This window comes from Lycium barbarum, chromosome 4, assembly GCF_019175385.1.
Source record: "Lycium barbarum isolate Lr01 chromosome 4, ASM1917538v2, whole genome shotgun sequence".
In the NCBI taxonomy this organism is placed as follows: domain Eukaryota; kingdom Viridiplantae; phylum Streptophyta; class Magnoliopsida; order Solanales; family Solanaceae; genus Lycium; species Lycium barbarum.
Genome location: NC_083340.1, coordinates 21,279,396 through 21,300,693, shown reverse-complemented (window position 1 = coordinate 21,300,693; position 21,298 = coordinate 21,279,396). Strand labels below are relative to the sequence as shown.

At 32.6% G+C, this 21,298-nt stretch overlaps 3 protein-coding genes across 22 annotated transcripts; all 3 read left to right on the top strand.

The window, feature by feature from the left end:
• Nucleotides 1–420: 420 nt before the first annotated feature.
• On the top strand, nt 421–720 carry LOC132637265 (putative ripening-related protein 2). Its single transcript, XM_060354376.1, has one exon. The coding sequence runs from the start codon at nt 421–423 to the stop codon at nt 718–720; it is 300 nt and encodes a 99-aa protein (XP_060210359.1).
• Nucleotides 721–5,794: 5,074 nt separating this feature from the next.
• LOC132635523 (protein SENESCENCE-ASSOCIATED GENE 21, mitochondrial-like) lies at nt 5,795–7,096 on the top strand. Of its 3 annotated transcripts, none has more exons than XR_009580602.1 (2): nt 5,795–6,197; nt 6,665–6,827. XR_009580602.1 is itself a non-coding variant. In XM_060351959.1 (2 exons), the coding sequence occupies exons 1-2, from the start codon at nt 6,136–6,138 to the stop codon at nt 6,977–6,979; spliced, it is 282 nt and encodes a 93-aa protein (XP_060207942.1). In that variant the 5' UTR covers nt 6,037–6,135; the 3' UTR covers nt 6,980–7,096. The 3 variants fall into 3 exon arrangements, 2 of the variants coding, with proteins under 2 accessions (XP_060207942.1, XP_060207941.1); XM_060351959.1 differs by having other exon boundaries at nt 6,037–6,197; nt 6,760–7,096; XM_060351958.1 differs by having other exon boundaries at nt 6,037–6,197; nt 6,757–7,096.
• Nucleotides 7,097–11,775: 4,679 nt separating this feature from the next.
• Nucleotides 11,776–15,731, top strand: LOC132635520 (uncharacterized). Of its 18 annotated transcripts, none has more exons than XR_009580601.1 (4): nt 11,776–12,061; nt 12,772–12,898; nt 13,335–13,736; nt 14,011–15,731. XR_009580601.1 is itself a non-coding variant. In XM_060351956.1 (4 exons), exons 2-4 carry the CDS (start codon nt 12,891–12,893, stop codon nt 15,182–15,184), a joined length of 306 nt encoding a protein of 101 aa, XP_060207939.1. In that variant the 5' UTR covers nt 11,776–12,061; nt 12,772–12,890; the 3' UTR covers nt 15,185–15,731. The 18 variants fall into 18 exon arrangements, 3 of the variants coding, with proteins under 3 accessions (XP_060207939.1, XP_060207940.1, XP_060207938.1); XR_009580599.1 differs by having other exon boundaries at nt 11,776–12,898; nt 13,335–13,454; nt 13,653–13,736; XM_060351956.1 differs by having other exon boundaries at nt 13,279–13,454; nt 15,063–15,731.
• The last annotated feature ends 5,567 nt before the right edge of the window (nt 15,732–21,298 follow it).

Below are 21,298 nucleotides of genomic sequence, written 5' to 3'. Positions count from 1 at the left end.
AGACATTGGATGTAACCAACTTTGAATAACAAAGGAGTTAACTGAAAGCACTTTCAAATCTTTTTAAAAATTTACTATGTTTAAAACAACCTAAAATTTCAAGGATGTCACATCGACAACACAAACAAACAATAGAGTTGCAACATATTTTACTTGTATGATCGATGTATCTAATAGAGCCAAAATTTTCCTAGTAAAAGTTGTTATTCTTGTGATATTCTTTTCTTGCTAGTATTATTCTTACCCCCATTGTTTTCCATGGGCTGGATTTACATGACCACCTCTATTTACATTCCAAGTATTGTTGGTCGGCAAATCTTTCTATAAATACCTAAGCAATTCTATCAACTCTCCACCACAAAAAGCACCAAATTGTAATAAAACTATTAAACACTTTGGTTGAAATTACTAAGTGCAAAAATGAACAAGAGAATTAATTATTTCAGCCTAGTTCATTTTGTTGCTTTCTTGATTGTTGTTTCATTGGCTTGTAGTAACACATTAATGGTGGAGGCTGAAAAGTACAAGCCAAATGATGGCATAAAGGCAATGCTAACAATCAATGACTTTGAGAAAGGCGGTTCAGGTGGCGGTCCATCAGAATGTAGTGGCAAATATTACGATAACTCGATTCCAGTGGTGGCTTTATCCACTGGATGTTACAGCAAAGGGAGATGTTGTTTTGAAAATATTACTATATCTATGCAAATAATGGGATGAGTACACAAGCCATGGTTGTTGATGAATGTGACACAAGTAGAGGGTGTAAGAATAATATAGTCGATGCTTCTGAAGTTGTGTGGGAAGCTTTGGGTATTTCTGAAAAAGACCCAAAGCGGGGTTTAATGGAAATCTTCTGGTCTGATTAATTAATGAAGTTGATCTCAGAACTGGTTTTCTTTTTCTTGATGTATTGCAAAGTGAATTACAATCTTTCTCCTTGCTTTCATTTCAGTAAGTACCGATAGCAAGTCTCACTTGCCTTAATCATGCTGTTTTCCGGTGAAATCGGGTTTGACCAAAAAATCAGTTAGAGATTTGTTTTCTAAGGGTTTGAAGACAAGTGGGTCGTATCCGATCCCGAGAACTCTTATCTGTGAGTCCGTTTCGGAGTAATGGCAAGTATAAACGCGGCGAATAAGGAATAAGAATAACAAAAATGACCTCAAGAATGCCCCCGGACTAACTTCCATGAATCTCTCCATTAATAATCTAGTGACAGTATTACAAAGTGGTGGGGGAAGTCCCAGGTCTTGCCTGCTCCTCTTTCTTCCTCAGCCTTTTGTTTATATAGACCCGAACTAGGCTATCCTACCCTACAAGTCATGATGACAAGATTATGCAGAAGTCACCATGCCCATGTGCGTTATGGCGCTCTGACTGGAGTGGGTGGATGTGACGGGATTTGACAGAAATGGGAGACAGCTATAATATGTCCCGAGTCGTTGTGGTCTCCAGATATGCCAACTCGCCTGGTGTCATCGTTTACCAAATACACGTGCTATCACACATTAATAAGGAAGTAACTTTTGTGTACACTGTCAATATAAAGAATTTTTATGTTGTCGGCGTTGTTTAACCTAGTAACTGATCTTATCTTAATTTCAGGTTACAAACCTGCTTAGTGCAAAAATTCTCATGTAATTTGTGTATAGAAGTTAAACTCCAGTAATAATACACTGTTCTTTTTCTGTTATACAATTGGTTCTCTTTAGCCCCCCGATTTCTTCTTTTTCATGATATTTCCAAATGAATACTTGTAAAATCCTGACAGAAGAGAATTTTAGTATTTCCAAGTTGTGCTTTCGGAACTAATAAACATTCCAGAACTAATTGGTGGAAAATATTAAATGGAAGCATTTATTTCGTTAGAACAGCTCTTAATAAATGAAAAAAATGCAACAATAACAATAAAAGATGTAAATGTTTTTGGTATATTGCAAGAATACAATCTTCTGGGCTTTTAAATAATTAGTTGCTGAAATTTCCCATAGAAACTGATAGCAAGACTTATTTGCCTTTATCATGTTATAACAATAATAAAACTTGTTTCTCGCTTCTATGTTAAAAGATACTTAGTATATGTCATCACTATGTATGCAGTTGTTTGCAGTTGTTTGAACTAAGGAGCCGTTTGGACATGATTTGAAATCATGAGATGAAATCCTATTTGGATATGCAATTTGGATTTCTTAAGTTGCATTTTTTCTTATAGGCATAAAAACCCCACAAGTAGTGAAAACCATCAAAACTTTCTCAATTATTATACAATCTTACCAAATGAGCAAGTCATAGTACATAATAAAATTAATACGCTACTAAGACCTTTCTAAAAAATACAACATAAATTGATCAAACTTCAGTCCATTAAAAAATAAACTTTAACATGAATAGTAATGTAACTACTTTTAATATAATCCTCCCACATGATACGAACAATCTCTTCACGCCGAGCATGCATTTCCCGATCAGATGACCAAGAAGATGAACCAACATTGTTACATTTAAAAATTTTATGGGTCTTTTTTTTTACAAAATATAAACTTATGGATCAAGTCTTACATTTGAAAATTTTGAGATCATGATTTGAAATCCCAAATCATGCATTTTTGGATGATTTGGGATTTCATCTCATGAGATGAAATCGCATGTCCAAATGCTGATTTTATCTCATGAGATGAAATCTCATGTCCAAATGCCTACTAAATTTAACATTAGTAGTCCGCTTGTAAAAATACACATGATTTATCCTCATATGTCCAAGTCTTGGTGAAGAGAGCTATCCAATATATGTGTTAGTGCGAAATAACTCATAAAATTAGTTAAAATGCACACAAGCTTGCCCGAACAGGTGCGTATCCAACTTACAAGCTATAGGTTCATTTAAACCCATAGGTTTTGCAGTGGCGGAGCCACAGCCCAGCAAGGGTGTTCAACCGAACACCCTTTGCCGAAAATTATATCATGTAGACATATCAATTATTACGTATTATAGATATGTATTACATATTGAAAACCCTTTATATATATATATATATATATATATATATATATATATATATATATATATATATATATATATATATATATATTGTATTATATGTCCTATTGACCATTTTAGATTAGGGTTTTGTACCACTCCATCTCTGTTATTCCATCTGTCTTCTATTTCTCTTCCTAAGGCTCCTGATAATTTATTAAATATTTTTTTACCTAACTCTTGATCAAAAGCATTTCCGCTAATAGTACAACAGTAAAAATAATCATTCAAAAAAAATTAATATGAAACCAACTACTTATACTTAATTGTTCTAATTTTATTACTGCATTTCTTTGTAATACTAGTAATCCACTATTTGGGTCTTCTCCTGTAATTAAAGTATGTATTTTGTTAGTAAAGTTATATGGGTTTGCTCCCATGGATCCTAAGTGTTGAAATTCCATTGGGAAATTTTCTTTGTATGCTTCCCATAAAGTCTTTGTTGATTCTCCTAAAAATGTCTCTAGATATTTATACATTGTTTCTGGATCTGTGTCATTATAAGTTTTTATGTAGTCTGCTACTATTATTCCTTTCCAAAGGTCTATTACTGAATTCTGTGGATCATGAGCCGCTATGTTTAATATTTTACTTTTATTACCTCCTTCTTGGAGAGTAATAGGTTCTTCTATAAGCATTCTTTTTTTCGGATGGTTTTACCTTTTCTACGAGTTCTCCTGCTGTTCTAAAAACTCTTCTTCTAGGTATATTTCTTGTACTGGTGTATTGTTCAGGAGTTGTTCTTTGGAACGGACTAGAACTAGATGCACTAGATTCCATTATATATATATATATATATATATATATATATATATATATATATATATATATATATATATATATATATATATATTACTTCTTCAAAATTCAAACACCTTTGAAGAAATTTCTGGCTCCACCACTGAAGGTTTTGGCTTGGGCTATACATATGTGTTAAAAAATTCACTAAATATGTGTAAATAATATATTGTGAGCCCAGTAAATTTGATGAAAATGATAAAATTACGAATCTAAATCCATAAAGTTCAATTCCTAGATTCGTCTTTGAATCCGAACACCACAGTTATAAAAAAAAAAATAAGAGTAGTCTGCTTATGGCTCCTATGAGCCAATAACTAATTCATAAGCTAGACAATCGGTGCCATAACTTCGTGGAGTGTTTTATAATTTGCAGATAAATTTCTTAAACAGAGGAAATAAAAGAGAAACAGGGGGCTTTAGTTTCATCTTAATGGCGCTGTTAGATTTGTCAAAAGTGTTGAAATGTGAAGAAAGGTCTACTTGGTCTTGACATGTTTGATAGTCACGCAGACCTAGTCCTAATTGACTATTAAACTTGCTGAGTGAATTTATTTCTTGCAGAAAATTCGTCCCGAAGAAAGTTCCTCAACATGTATATCTTTGTACAACACAAATTCCTTTAATTCCCCAAGATTTGCAAAATCAATAGAGTATTAGGTTGAAATGTCAACAAGTAAAAAGGTTAGTTGAGAACTTTTCAACACATCAAGCTTGAAATGATAGAAAGCAATCAAAGTTAATATTCGTCTGATTTCTTGGAGTTAAATGGAAAGTCACAATTAAAATATAACGGATGACCATTTGAAAGGGGGGAAATGTACACATATTGCAATTAAATTATTATGCTAGAATTGTAATGTTGGAATCATAATACTGGAATTAATAATTCTTGGATTATATAACACTAATTTTTTGTTTGATTCAATAAATAAAAAATGGATATATCGGTATATGGTCTTATAGCCAAACGCTGAAAAGTCAAAAAAACAAAATCCGGAATAAAGTGAATAATTCTTATGGCCAAACGCCTACTTAATTGGTTTCTTATGTACATTCTTTTCCGCTGATGTGCATTTTAAATATTGAAAAAGAATAGCCTGTTTGGATGGGCTGAAAAAAAGCAGCTTATAAGCTAAAAAAAAATAAGTTAGAGTAGGCCAACTTATTTTTTTTTTGCTTATAAGCTGTTTTCAGCCTATAAGCTGTTTTAGATAAGTTAAGCTAAACGGGCTTAATTAATTTTTTGGGCTTATTTTAAGCACAAAATGGCTTTAAGTTGGCCAGTCAAACACTCAAAAAAGCTGAAAACAGCTTATAGACAACTTATAAGCCAATCCAAACGGGCTTAGTAGTAACTTTTCTCACCTGACCTATAAATATCAAACCTTCAACCAAAAACTTTTTTACCTCTCAGTCTAATTAGTAGGTGCGCCTAAAATGTCCAGGAGTTTTGTTTCTAATATTAGATGTGCAGTCGTGGCCAATAAAAGGTGACTAAATGGTGGCATTTGCTTCAAAAATAGGGAAAAGGTTTGGAAAATCTTTTCAAAAGTTTCTTCTTTATTTTTTTTAACTGAACTTTTCAAAATTTTCAACAAAAAGAAAGTTCAACCAAAAGTCGTTAGAGAAACGAATTTCTGGAAAAATTTTTTAAGAATTTCAGTTCAAAAATCAGTTGTGTAATTAAGCAATAGGTGGTTAAAAAACAAATCAGATACTACCTCCGTTATATTTCTACTTCAATTCATAAGCAAACATGACTTCTTTATTCAAACAACATAGTCTTTTCTTTCTTCTTCCTTATTCACCAAGATATCAACCATCCAAACGAATATAAACTTTTAGTACTATTACTTACTCCTATATGGTCATTTCAAGTTTGATTTGTTAAGTTTTGACTGGTTGACATTTCAAACTAATACTCCATTAATTTTGCAAATCTAAGAAATTTGAGTTGGACTAATTAAGATGCTGATCATGTACTTGTGAAATGAATTTTCTACAAGAAATAAATTCGCTTTACAAGTTGGGAAGTTAATTATCAGGAAAATTGGTGTTTGAAGAAAAGTAGAAAACGGCGCTACATGTCAGAACCAAGTAGACCTTTTCTCACATTTCAAAACTAATTTTGACAAACCCAACAGCGCTGAAATAAAAAACTGTTGGCCTCTTATTTCCGCTGCTTATAAATATGGCTACCTCTTCTTCCATCCAAAACTCTCAACAGAAACAACTCATATTATATCCTCTTTTCTTATTACCACTCTACTCTTTGGCGTATCATTTGGACAATAATGGCTCGCTCTTTTTCCAACGTTAAGCTCTTTTCTGATAGAGTCTCTCTTGTTGTATGCAGGTAACTATGCTTTTCAATCTTATACTCCCCAGGGCCGCAGCTAACCTTATTTAAGGGAGTCAATTGATATTTCATTCGACGGAAAATATACAATGAAAAATTATGTATATACTCTTCCGTTCCAATTTATGTGGCACGGTTGAAATTTCGAGAGTCAACTTCTAAACTTTAACCGTGAATTCAGACATAAAAATTTTAAGTTTTTTGAAATAAAATCTATATATTTGAAACCTATATGAAAAGTAATATAAATCACAATAATTAATAACCTAAAATATTTAAAAGACATATAAAGAAATTCCGATCAATAAAAAACTTGATTGACTCTCGAAATTCTAACTGTGTCACATAAATTGAGACGGAGGACGGAGGGAGTAGATTTTATGTTGATTTTCGTTGACTTTTTTCTGTGCTTACTTCTTTATATTTTGAATTTTCTCGGGTGATTGACCACTGATGCTCTCCAGTACGATTCTTTTGCTTTCCAAAAGTTAAAAGAAAAGTTGATTTTTGATTGAGATGAGGCAAAAAGATCTTTTTTTTTTTTTGCTACATTTAGTAGGAAGGGATATGCAGTGGCAGCGACAGAAAGCAAAGGAATTAGAGAAGATGGTGGGGTGAGCAACATGATGATGAACAACTTGAAAGAAGAATCAGCTCCCAAATCACCATGGATACCTGACCCCGTAACAGGTTATTACAGGCCTGAAAATCAAGCTAATCAGATTGATGCCGTCGAGCTCCGCCAAATGCTCTTGAAGAGCAAGTTCACACGACACTAACAAATTGTATTTATCTGAATAATTAGTAATAAGCCTTTCTTGCCAAAAGTAACTGTTATGTATATTAGTGCTCTAGATGATGAGTATTATAATAAGATCACAAATACTTCCCCTCTTTTTTGTTGGGCAAATGAGAATAAATTATAGTATACTTAATTAACTCTATTAACTTTCCATGTTTGAATATATGACATTGAAAAGTAGAAAGTACATGAAAATTTGAAGATTTCTCTAAAGTAAATTTCTTTGGTCAATAATAATAAGTAAAAACAAATATAGTATATTTAATTTGCTAGGACTATGTTAGAAGAGAAGAGAAGTGGAGAAATGGGTGTTATCGAGGACTAAACCCGTCAACCGGTTCGGGTTAATCGGTTCAACCCGGTAACCGGACCGGTAAAATCAAAACCGGTTGAATCGGTTAACCTGTTCCGGTTAACCCTATATTAACTACCGGTCCGGTTTCTATATTTTTGGAACTGGAATCGATTAAACAGGTAAAATCAGAACCGAACTTGTTAAACCGATCGAATTAAAAAAAAAATTGTAGCCGTTGGGCTGCTAATTTGGACCGTTGGGCAACGGTCCATTTGCAAAAATGGCCGTTGCCAAACGGTCCCAAACCCATTTTTTGTCCCCCCCCCCCCCCCCCAACCCCCCAAACATTTTTTTAACACTTTAACCCATCCCCCACCCCTATATAAACCCCTCTCTAATTTCATTTTAATCCACACCAATTCACTCTTCTTTTTCTCTCAAATCTCAATCTCTCAATTATAGTTACTTTGCAACAATTAGCCACTTTAAATTTCTCTCAAATAAATATTATAAAGTCTTATTATAGTTTCAATTATTAATTTTGCAATTATAATATTGTTAGTGGAGTTGGTGATTTTGCAACAATCCGAAGTAGCTTTGGTGGATTTGCAATTCTAGCCGCCTTCACTTTGTTGAAAATTAGTCCGGCAATTTAGTACCTTCGTTCTAACTCTATCTTTATTTTTCACAATTTAATTTGTTGCAATTTATTTTCTTGTGATTTATTTGAGTGTGATTTAAATTAATTCTATTTAATAATGGCGAAAATATTTAGACGTGGTGCCGGTAGTAGTGGTATTGTTAGGGGTGGGCTTAATAATGAAACATTTGTGGAAGAAACACCTAATTTCGGTATTGATGTTGATGGAAATAATCCACTTTTAGGTCATGAGGCAATGCAACAACATTATACTGACACTTTTAATGAAATTGATGATGATGATGATGATGATGAAACACAAGCCACCGAAAATCCCATAGGAGATATATGTCCTGCACAATCATATACACAAGACAAACCGCCTAGAACTTGTAAGCCAACAGCTAAAATTTGAAAATTTATGACTAAGGATAGGGAAAGCCAAACAGCTAAATGTACCCTATGTGGACAAATATTTGTTTTTAAGCAAGAAACTAGTAAAGATGGTGGAACGCGCACACTAAATGGTCATATGAAAAAGAAACATATGGATGTTTGGGGAGAGCAAACAGGTTCAAATGTGGGGGGTATTCAAATGACGACAGACCCACGAACTGGTAAAAATTTTAAGTATGACAAGAAAAAAGAGCGTGTAGAAATAGCTAAAATGATAGCTTATGATTGTTTACCATTTTCCTTTCCTTCGGGTTTGGGGTTTGTTGCTTACATTCAACGTTATTATAATCCGTTATTTGAAGGTATTCCTAGAAGTACTTGTAGAGCGGATGTTATAGATTTGTATAAAAAATGTAGATTTTATTTGCGTCATGTATTTAATTATTTAAATTGTAATGTTTCTCTTACCGCTGATTTAGGTCTTAGTCTTAACAAGTTAGATTTTTTTGCTATTACATGTCATTGGGTTGATGACAATTGGGTTATGCAAAAAAGAATTATATCTTTTTTATATGATGAAGGAAAAGGTCGTGACGATGGAAAAAATTTAGCGGATTCAATGTCTACTATTATGAGATTTATTAACATTTATAGAAAAACACTTTGTATTACTTTAGATAATGCTTCTAATAATACAAAGGCAATTGATCTTTTAAAAAGAGAATTAAACCCTCCGCTAAAAAATATTTTTCATGTGAGATGTAGTTGTCACATTTTAAACTTAATTGTTAAAGATGGTCTTGTGTGTTTTGACGGTTCTATTCAAAAAGTTAGAGATGCGATTGCGTTTCTTTTTTGTAATGCTAATAGGGGAAGACTTAGAGATTTTAAGAATTATTGTGTGGAAAATAACCTTAGACATAGAAAAATTCAAGTAGAAATTGAGACTAGGTGGAACTACACTTACATTTTGCTACAACAAGCATATGAGTATAGGATTCCCATACAACAAGTTCACAACAAATATAATATTAATAATGATGATTGGTTAAATTTTACGCATTGGGAAGATGTTAAGGAATGTGTTGAACTCTTAGAAAAAATTTATAATGCAAATCTTGTTTTTTCTAAACAATTCCACGGTAACCGGAATTTTAGCCTACTTACCGGAAATAGCTAGAGTTTTACAAGAGTATAAATATAAACCCGGTTATCAAGCGACTATTTTTTATATGACAACAAAATTTAAGAAGTATTTTTTTCCCATCCCAACTTTATTTATATTGGGTTTTCTTTTCTTGTTTAAATGTGTCTTATACTAAAGCATTGGTTGGTCAAATTTATACATTTTTAGAAATTGAAGAGGGAGTTCAACCATCTTTAGCTGAAGCCGAACTCGCTAATGATGACGAGTTTAAAAAAAATTTTACTCATTATTCTAATTTGGAAGAACATGCTACACCCGTTGCTCCACGCCCTACTACTTCTCAAAGTAGCAAAAAGGGATTGTCGGGTTTGTCGCATTTAAAAGTTTTACATTTATAGCCAACTCCTTCTTGTAGTGCAAACTTTGATGAATATAACTTTTATTTGATGCAGTCAAATGTGGATATCAAGGAACTAGATGAGTTGGATGTCTTAGCATGGTGGAAGAAATACAAGGCAAATCATCCGATACTCTCAAGAATGGCTCGAGATACCCTTACGGTTCAAGTATCAACCGTGGATTCGGAGAGTGCATTTAGCCAAGGAAGACAACAAATTGGAGACCATAGACACTCATTGCCCGGCTTTAGCTTGCAAGTACTAGTGTGCATTCGTGATTGGATTAGATCGGAGCGACGTAACCAAAACTTAGAAGTGGAGGAAGGCGAAGAGGAAGAGATTGAAGATTTGATAGCAAGTAGACTGGACCAAATGGAAGACTTTGAAGACATCTCCATGGCCGAATATGATATGGGGTAAATTAACCAAATGATTGAGAATTATTATTCTATTATTTCTTTGTAACTCATGTATTATTTGCAAGTTTGAAAAAACTACAACTTGCAAATAAATGTTATCCAAGAATGAATAAAATATATGGCTCATTAAGCTTTCTTCTATTTACTTGTATTCATATTTTTACTTATATTAAGTTAGGAATATACCTAAAATATACTAAGAATATACTTATATACTTGAAAGTTATATACATCTATTTAAATTAAAAACTAGAAAGTTATATACTTGAAAAATAACTAAAATATACTAAGAATATACTTATAATATAAGTATATTCTTACTATATTTTAGGTAAAGTATTTTGATGTATATAAGTATATTCTTACTATATTTTAGGTATATGTAGTATAACTTAATATATATATATATATGTGTGTGTGTGTGTGTGTGTGTGTGTGTGTGTGTGTGAGTTATATAACCTAAGTATATTGATATATATATATATATATATTAAAACTTGTGGTTCAAAATAAGCCTTGAAAATTTGTGTGGCTGTAAATCATTCATAAAGTGAATTTGTTTCCAAATTAGGAAAGAGGTTATTCATTTTGGCACGGGCTAAAAAGAAAATAGGTTCAAACAAATTGAAACAGAGGGAGTATAGCTTATAACTATATATAGTATACATATAATATATATATATATATATATATATATATATATATATACACGTATATGTTGTATTGCTGACTTGCTGTTAGCCTGTTAGTCAGTAAATATATAAACTTTACTTATAAACATATATAACATATGTAAATATACCTACAATATGCTAATAAATACTATAATGTTATAAATATTATTTATTATTATGGAAGTCTATCTTTGGGAGAAATATTAGGATTAGTGACTTTAGGATCAAGTCACTTTTCCCCTATAAATATAAAGGTTCTCCTTCATTGTAAATCAATCCCTAACAAGAGAAATAAAAGAATTCCTCTCTTCTCTCTTTCCCTATAATATTGTTCTTGTTTGCTTTATTATTTTATAACACGTTATCAGCATGAGTCTCTATTAATTTTCAATCTCCACTGTGGTGTGTTGTTGAGCATATCAACCAACAATTCGGTTTGTCATCCTTATGCCTGGTACGCTTCCCAGAAATCCATTTTAATTTGATCATGGGTTATATATATATATATATATAATACTACTAATTATCACACTGAATAAGATATGTCATTAGAATCAACTACTTTATCAACAAATTCTTTGGCAGACATGCGCTGACCACTACAAGAAAATAGATTTTTAACGACCAGTTCTTAACGGAGGGATACGGATCCGGTCATTAGAAGCATATTTATAACGACATACTTTTTTTCCGGTCGTTAAAGTCAATTTTTATTTCAATATTAACGAGGGAATAATATTTGGCCATTAAAAGCATAACATCCGGTCGTTAACACTTAATTAATAAGAAAAAGGGCGCTAACCTTTCCCTCTTAGTTTTTCCCAACACTCCACTAAGACCACCCACACCCCCAACCCCAACCGCAAATAAAAGCAAAATCCCTCATGTTATCTCTGTTGTGCTTTCCCCAACCGACCATCCGCAACCCTCAAATAAAAGAAAGAAACACCCTTATTTTCTATACAAAATTTACAGTTACTGAGCACGGAGCAACTCCACGAAGAACCGCAAACGATTCTGGAATCCTCACTGCGACTAATCTTCCGTTTCCATTGAAGTGGTCTTATGGTTTCGTTCTCCTTCTCATCAAGTTAAGTTTTCTGCCAAGTATCTAAACTTCTAGTTGTAACTGTTGTAGAATTGAGAATTCCTTTATTGTTCCAGTTATTTCTCTTGGTATTTATCAAATATATTGGTTTTTTTCTTAGAATTGCATATTTGCTTATATAATTACATCCAGCTTTTTAGAGCATTACGATTAATGTGCAGCAGTCGCTTATTTTTTTCCTCTGGCTTATTGTGCGCCTTTTTTGATGATATAACTATGGAAAGAGTTAATGGTATTATTTGATTAATATTTTTAGTTAATTAAACTTAATAATTGGGGTTTACCAAAGATGTTTTTGCTCGCAGTTTCACTAATAATTTCACTATATTTATCCCTTAAATGGGACAAATCGTTATGGAGTTTGGGGATACTAACACCTTCCTAATACATAGAGGTTCATATTGTTAGTAAAGATGCTACTCAGTATAATATAAATTTGCTTAAATATCTGTGACTTTTAAGGTGTGTCTCTTGATACTTAATGTTATTAGCAAGGCGGCTATTATGTGCCCAATAAATAGTTGTACTGATGGAGGTATCTGAAAGGAGAGGTATGTGATCCCTACTTGGTAAAAGATGAAAGGATTATTAGATAGAAAAGGAGAAGTTACGATCCAACTTTAATTGCGAAATTTGATCTCTTATATTTAATGCCAAAAAGTCCCTTCCCTTTGCCAAATCCCCAATTGCAGGTAATCGATTAAGATGTTTTGCTGGCCTCGTCAGCAAGTTGCATTCTGGAAAGTCATAGCACCTTCGCTAGGTAATCAGTCAACCTTGCTGTAAAGGAAAATCCTTTGATTGATAAAGTATGAACAGGTATGTGAGTGTTAATGTGGTTTATCTTCCGTGATTGAACTCCTAATTGTTTTTCATCTGTGCTCGCCATTTAATTTTTGACACTAGAATTGTGGTTCAGATGATCCACGAAAATGTAAAAATGTTTAATCCCCACAAATGCACCTCCTTTATTTCTATTAATATCAGAGTTGTCTACGTCAATTTATAATCTAATGGTGGAACCATACGTTTTTACTTTGAAGAGTTTTCTTTAAGTTTTTGGATAACAATGGTTTGGTGCATTTTCTTTTCAATTAGACAATACTCAAGTTTGCTATTCCCTTATCGTGGTAAAATAAGGCATTTTCAATTTTCACTATATATGCAGTACACTAAGATATCATCATTTGTTAACATAGAAATGCTTATACGTGGAAAATGTTAACTTTGATTGGGCGCCGACACGTTTTATCAGTTGGTGGTAGCATTCAGAAAATCTTTCCACCTACGAGCAACAGGATTCTCTTGAAGGTCTGCATTTCAATATTGGACAGGATTCATGACAAAGAGGGGAGATCAAGTTTGTCAACCAAAGGTACTTTTTGCTGAGAATGGCTCTTATTATTCTTGTCTATGCAGGACCTTTTCTGAGGTTTGTTGCTTCGGTAATGGCTCATCTTAGAGTATTGGAATTTCCATTTCTAAAATGTTTTGTGAGATTCTAGTGTTTGGGTTTATTCTAACCAAAAGCGGGTTCATGTCGTGCTTTTCTGTTTTCTTTTGGTACATCTAGTCGCTCTCACCTTATGACTCAGAGTCCCACGTTGTTGACATTGATAATTTTGACGATGAACTTGAGGAAGCTAACACCACTCCTGTGAGTTACTTCTTCACAAAGTCTTTATGCTCTTGGATATATACTTTCTGGTTGTATATCATGTTAATTCTCTATTTTTCCAATGACATTTAGCTGAATTAAAAGCTAACAATGAACATCAAGAAATTTTAGTGGAGTTTTTTTGCTTTGCGTTTACCCTGAATTTATTAGGATTCAACTTCTGTATTTCTTGATCTCCGAAATATCTTGCTAGTTGGCTTAGATTTGGGTTTAGAGGGACAGTTATTTAATTATGTATTTATTCTTTCTGCAGTTTTGGAGAGGGGGTTTGGCATATACAAGGTATTCAATTATGTGAAGAATATGTAACTAAATGACAATGGTTCTTGTCTCCCACATAACCTATCAAGTAAGAAAAAACTGTCAAATGACTTAGTATAATCTTTCTTAAATCAAGCTTTATCAAAAGCAAAACTGGAATAGCTCATTCTTCATTCACATTGGTGCTAAACTAGCTTAATGGCCCATTATTAAGTCAGTCTCCTTGCCACAATTAAATGTACCTTTTTTTATGTCAGTCTCCTTGCTAAAAGCAGTCAGTTTTGGGCAGCACCTCTTAAATAACAGAGCAATCATTTATATTTTTTCAAAACTGAAACATTTGTTGTGGTTTGGTTCTATTGTACTTGGGGCTGCTGGAAGCTTAGCCTTGTTTAGGACCTGTTTCTTTTTGTTTGTCTAAGCAAACAATTTTATTTGCCTAACATTAGTTTTAGACTAGTCAAACAATGCAGAGACTAGCTGATAATGAATTAATCCTACCTTGAAAAAGCTAGTAGAAAAGTCCATTTCTCCAACACCAATTTACCATCAGTTTCTGAGTTTCTAAACTTCAAGAGATTCGTTGAGATTTTCTATCATTTGTATTCATTGTTAAACTTGCAAATAATACCTGTATTAGTTTGTTTATCATGTCCTTTAGCTTGAGGAATTCCTTGCTTTATTTTTTCCAAACATATAGGTTAAAAGTATAATGTGAGGAATTAAGAGATCATTTAGGTCCCGACTCTTTTCTGTTAACATCTTCTTGGTGTCAATGATGTGGAATACAACATAATTAACTTTTTACTATTCCATTTCCCTATACAACTTAAAACTGTTAAAAGCTAAATTCGATCTAGCTTTGTCTAAATTATAGTAATCATTTGCTCCTCGTGTCTCTTGATTCACTTTCTATTCCCGAAAAGTCAAAAACTAAGTGATAAAGGTTTTGTGAAATCTTCTAAGATGTTAATGGGTAAAAGGATTGGGATTGGTTGAATATATTTTCCTCACTTTCTATTAATGTTCTATTTTTTTCTGTAGGATCTTATAAGCACACCCTCTATGTGTTCCTGGAGTTTGCGCTACTGTTTGTGATTGGACTAATGTATGCATATTTGACTGTCAATTACCTTTATGGTTCCTATCTACACTGGCGGATATAATTGAGCTTTGTCGGAAAATTACACTGTGTAGCTAGGTAAAAAAAAATTATTTTTATGTATATATATTACATATTGACACTTCTTGGCTTTTTCGTGAATTTACTTCTTTATATTTTGACACCACTTAGTGAAAATTCTGGTTCTGCCACTGCCTATCTACATAGGATTTACCTGTAAGTTCTTTGATCATTGCTTTTGGTAATACTATGTTTTTTGTTTCATTTACTCACATAGCTGCATATGTTCTTGTTTTGATAAAAGGGAGAAGCATGGAAGATGCAGTTACTGGGTGTAGCTTGTTTGTCACTTGCCTGCTAAAATGGAGGCGATTGAAGTTAGTGTAAAGCTACAGGCAAATGCATGTTCATCTTGCTCGTTCTTTTTAGGAGCTGTTTGAAGTTCAAATTTGTAAATGCTACAGTGGAGTTAGTAGCCGAAGAAATAATTTCACATAATCGGAAGATATATGTTTTTTAGCATTGGGACACTTTATTTCTTTTGTAATTAACTATGAAATTCTATATAATAATTGATTATTTTCGGATTACATGTTGGCTTGTATATTTATGTTGTTGTAGAGGAAAGGAAATTCTAGTCACAAAATGAAGCTAGTAATGACCAGATCTTTAATTGTCGTTGAAAGAGTATATTTTGTTGCTAAAAAGTGTTGCAACGACCGGAGTACCTGTCGTTAGGAAAGGTTATTAACGACTGAATTTGTTGCCGTCACTAAAGGATATTTACGACCGGGTTACAAATCCGGTCGTCCACTTTTAACGACGGAGCTTTTAGTGACCGGCGGCGACTGGATTTTTTCCCGTCGTAAATGAGTAATAGCGACCGGAAAAACACTTTCAACGACCAAATTTCCCTTCGCTAAAAGCCTATTTTCTTGTAGTGGACAATATATATATATATGTCTGCCAAAGAATTTGTTGATAAAGTAGTTGATTCTAATGACATATCTTATTCAGTGTGATAATTAGTAGTATATTTTTATCTCCTAATTGTTGTTTTTAACGTAAAGGTTCAACATTAATTATTTATGTTAATTCTCTTGTGGAGTAAATATATTCCTTGTCATGTTAAATTTTATAAGCTATATGCTGCAATATTTGGATCTACGTGGTCATGTATTTTGATGCATTCTAACAGTCCCAATTACATATTACTGCGTCATAACTATGTAAATATATGTTTGCAATGGAGGTAAGTATGATAAATCTAACCATAAGCATATTTATGACAGTAACTTTATGGCTATTTGATTATTGTGTGATATATTTAAAATTTTATTGTCACACATTGTTCTTCAAGTACTGATGTGGCAAGTAAGATTATTATCACAATATTTCATCTTCTGGTTTATCGTGACATGTTAAAGAGAAATTCTCTATATTATATATGTATGCCTCGATTTGCTCCAGAAGTAGCAACATCTTTAAAGAGGTACTAAGCTATCATAAATATGATATGGTTAAGGCACGTTCAAATGATTATATTACATTCTCGAAGAATTAGAACTTTGATAAATATAGAAATACAGATTCATACCCTGAAGTGAATGTGAGAGCATGTAATAAAGCTTATAAATACCGATGTGCGTTTGCTTGGGGAGTTATAACGACTCATCTCCAGAAGAGATAAAATAATTGAGAAGAAAAAAAATCTATGTTACATTCCCAAAGTAAGAAATTCAGGAATTTGCTCCCGAAGTAGCAAACTCTAAAATTTGTTCCCGAAGGAGAAAATTTTGAACTTTACTCCTGAAGTAGTAAACCTTTAAACTTTACTCTTGAAGTAGTAAGTTTGAAATTTACTCTTAAAATAATAAGATTTTGAAATTTACTCTTGACTGTAGTAAGACTTTGAACCGTATCGAGGAAGTTAACTTTGTTGACAACCATTTATATTGCAGCCTCTGTGACGAGTGCACCAATAAGTTGCACAGGTGTAAAGGTCTCATCTAGGTATAGAAACTTGTAATCGAGTTGAATAACTTAGGCAGATCCAAAAGGCAACAACGTAGATGCCAAAAACCGAGGATAGAACCAATTCAAATATTGACTCTTTTGATCAGTAGTCCTATATAATTATTCTTAGAAGCAGTTGCAAGTGAGGACCAATTTATTAATTGAGATCAAAATATGCTTGTGCTACTTTCAACTGTGCTTGAAGTTTATTCTGATTTGCTTATCCATAATTGTTAATTTTGAATTTTCTTATAGATGTAGTGCTAAATTTATGCTCATAATCATCAGAAGTGGTGGTATTTCAATATGTTTCTTTTGGTTGAGAGAAATGATGAGCTATTGAAAATTATGTATAAAGTTCATCTAAATGATCAAGTTTCATTCCCCGAAGTGAATGAAGAAATATCACGACACACCTCCTGGAGAGATAAAACAACGAAGGATAAAAATGTTATTTTGTAGTATGAAGGTCATTGCTGCACGTACCTGTCGTACGTCAAATCATCTTGGATATTTTTATTATGTATCAACCTATGTATCAATCTAAGGCAAAAGGATACAAATTTTGTAGAATACTTTCTCCTATAACCACATCAAGATATTATGTTTACTTACTGATTTTTCAGAAGAAAATAACAATTCATATAAAACTTTCCTGAAGAAAGAAATAACTATGTGGTTGTTGCTGATATAAAATATTTGGATGTTAGTGGGTATTCTCCCTGAAGGAGATAGTTACCATAGAAGTTGATGATAAAAGTATCAAAGACTGTATAACTTAATGTTTACGTTTTGTCATGTATGAATTTAAGAATGTCATTATGATATTCATCTGGCTGCAACATTTTTTTTCTTTTTCATGACACCAGCGATGTGAAGGTAATATTTGTTAGTACAAAATCAATTAAGGGCTCCAGAAGAGCTAACTATTTATCTAGAAGATCATGGCACTAGTACTGTCCAAACAATGTGTGATTATGGAGAATAAATTAAAGGCTCCTGAAGAACTTATATACTATTATGTAATTCGTTCTAGATTGTAATATACAAAGTTGTTATGATCGAAACACAAGTTGTAGTAAACCTGAAGTTTACTAAAGTAAGTGACTATCATATTGAAGCTATAAATGATTGGAGTATTAAATATCTTCAAAACCATATTGGGTAAGAAATATGTATATGAATGGTTACCCTCTTTATTCTCCAAACTGTACTACACAAATATAAGCATGATGAATCACATGGTAAACTAGAATTTTATTGGTGCAAAAAATATAATTCATGTCATAGTAAACCAGAAGTTTACTAAAACATATAACACATGGTATGGTAAACCTGAAGTTTACTAGTATAAATAATTTCATTAGTCGGCATGAGCAGTTGGCCATCCCGATTCAAATATGATGTGAAAATTGAGTATTTGGCATATATTGAAGAACTAGAAGATTCTTCAAGAATTTATTGTTATTACTTGTTCTCATGATAAGTTGATTATACTGGTTAAAGTTGGGATTGAGTTCCCTAAATTCTGAAAAAAATATAAAAAGTGAATATGGGCCCGTTCCCTGTTATGTGATGTCTTAAATAGATGCATCGATAAGACGGTCACATGCGCTTTTATTGCCAACACGCAGTTTGACATATGCAAAGTTACTTGCTCAAAATAATTGAGTTGAGAGCACAATTTTCAGATTATGTAATCAAAATAATTCATCTTGTTAATGTTGGTTTATATCCAAGCTGGTTTGGCGTTAAATACCTCTACTAAATAGCTAAACCATTATTTATGAGAACAAAGCTTCATGTGTTGATCTGAAATATGATATATTGCATACAACAACACTTATATGCTTCAGACCAAAGAATTATGATAAATTCTCCCCTCACAATTGGTTCAAGTTCAGGAACCAAATATTTTCATCTAACAATTTTATGTGTGGTAAATGATTAATTAATCTACCGTGATGCACAAAGCTGGATTCCCCCAAAGAAGATGGGATACATGTTAGTTTTTCTAACATAAAGGGGAGAGAAGAAGCAGCTGAGAAATATGTTATGAATTATCATTAGTATGATCCTCATTCAAAAGATAATTCAACTCAAATGCTAGAAGCATTTGCTGACCCAAAGTTAATTTCTAATTTCAGCTGCAAAATGCTCCTATTAAATTCATGTCCCTAAAGGACAGAGTCTACAGCATGCATGAAGCGTGGTAGACTAATCGGTTTCAAACGCAATAATCATTGAAAAGAAAGAGAGGCAAAATGATCAATAATCATTATAAGGAGACAATGACCATTATAAAGGGGCAATGTGCTCTTGAAGAACCTATGACATAACACTTCATGAAACCTCGTGAGAGGTTTAGGTAGTTAAAAATAATGAAAGTGATGAGATCTCAATAAGTTATGTCACATTGCGAACCGATACAAATGATATATCGTCGACGATATCTTTGGTACAATATAATGCAATATTGTAAAATATTGTGAGGATCTAAATTGTACGTCTATTAAAGCATGCTAATGTAGAAATTATTATTAAGTAATGACGCATCTTGGTAAGCGTAAAGCTTATTGGATCTGCTGTCCAGACACCCGAAGATGTCACATATTTAAATAGAAATAGATGTTGTCACAACCTATACAAATTACTTGACAAAATTATATGAAAATTCCTGAAGAATTTTAAATGCCTGGAGCATATACAAGTTGTAGAAATTTGTTCATAATTCTTATATGAATTAAGTTAAGCAAGGTGAACGCGATTTTATCACCTTAATGAATATTTACTGACTAAGGGTACAAATGACTCCATTTATCCTTACGTCTTTGTGAATATCAAAATCTGTCATATTGTTGGTGCAAGTTGATTACTTGAATATTATTGAAACTCTTGAAGAGTTCTCAAAAGCAATATATTATCTGTTGAAAGAAGTTGAAATGAGAAACTTGCAGAATTTTTTGGTCCTGAAGTGTCATATCTTTATGCAATTAATGCATTTATATATTTTGCTATGACTATGGGGGATTATAGTCATACGATATTGTTCTACATGACAGTCAAATCATATAAAGGTAACATCTGTTTATAAAGTAAGTCAGGAATGCACTTGGAGTGATTTCAATAATATTATATACTAATGCAACTCTATCCAAAGACTGAAGATGCAGCAGCATACATAACCCAACTAAAGAGAGGATTCATAAAAGCATAAGGCAAGTTTCACAAAAGTTGTTCTTCACACACGAGCTCCAGAAGAATGGTGATATCAACGTGTAAGAGATTTGCTCGAGCGATAATATGACTGATTTATTCACCAAGTCTCTATCAATTGCAACTTTCGAGAAGATGGTGCACAAGATTGAGATGTGAAGATTCAAGTTTTTGGATTGAAGTTCTCATCAGGAGGAGTTAATACGCGTTGTACTCTTTTTCCCTTTCAAGGTTTTTGTCCCACTGGATTTTTTCTTGTAAGGTTTTTAATGAGGCAACCAAATGGCGTATTATTAAAAATGTGTACTCTTTTTTCTTCACTAGAATTTTTTCCACTGGATTTTTTCTAGTAAGGTTTTAACGAGACACATTATCTACCAAATAGACATCCAAGGGGGAGTGTTATATATAATATTTATTATTATGGATGTCTATCTTTAAGAAAAATATTAGGGTTAGTGACTTTAGGATCAAGTCACTTTTCCCCTATAAATATAAAGGTTCTCTTTCATTATAAATCAATCCCTAACGAGAGAAATAAAAGAATTCATCTCCTCTCTTTTATTATTTTATAACATATAATATATATATATATATATATATATATATATATATATATATATATATATATATATATATGAACCGGACCGGTTCCGATTTCGAGTTTTTAACCGGTAAACTGGAACCTGTTTAACCGAAAGGGGTGGCCGGTTCCGGATTTTTAACCGGAAGCCGGCCGGTTTGTTAACCGATTACCGGTCCGGTTCAAACCGGTTTATCGAGGACTATGTTATTTTGCAATTATTTAATGGAAATGTGATCATATTTAGGGGGGAAATTATTTAACGATTAACACAAAAAAAAGACCTTTTTTAAAGTTCTCAGTAACACTAGTAAGATGCATCCAAATCACAATACTCTACAA

Excerpts from the sequence above, each read along its gene's own strand:
- LOC132635520 (XM_060351956.1), top strand. Across the intron at positions 13,455-15,062 it reads ATCAAGTTTGTCAACCAAAG|GATCTTATAAGCACACCCTC; the intron begins GTACTTTTTGCT and ends TTTTTTCTGTAG.
- LOC132635523 (XM_060351958.1), top strand. The coding sequence starts at position 6,136 with ATGGCTCGCTCTTTTTCCAACGTTAAGCTCTTTTCTGATAGAGTCTCT. Across the intron at positions 6,198-6,756 it reads GTCTCTCTTGTTGTATGCAG|TAGGAAGGGATATGCAGTGG; the intron begins GTAACTATGCTT and ends TGCTACATTTAG.
- LOC132637265 (XM_060354376.1), top strand. The coding sequence starts at position 421 with ATGAACAAGAGAATTAATTATTTCAGCCTAGTTCATTTTGTTGCTTTC.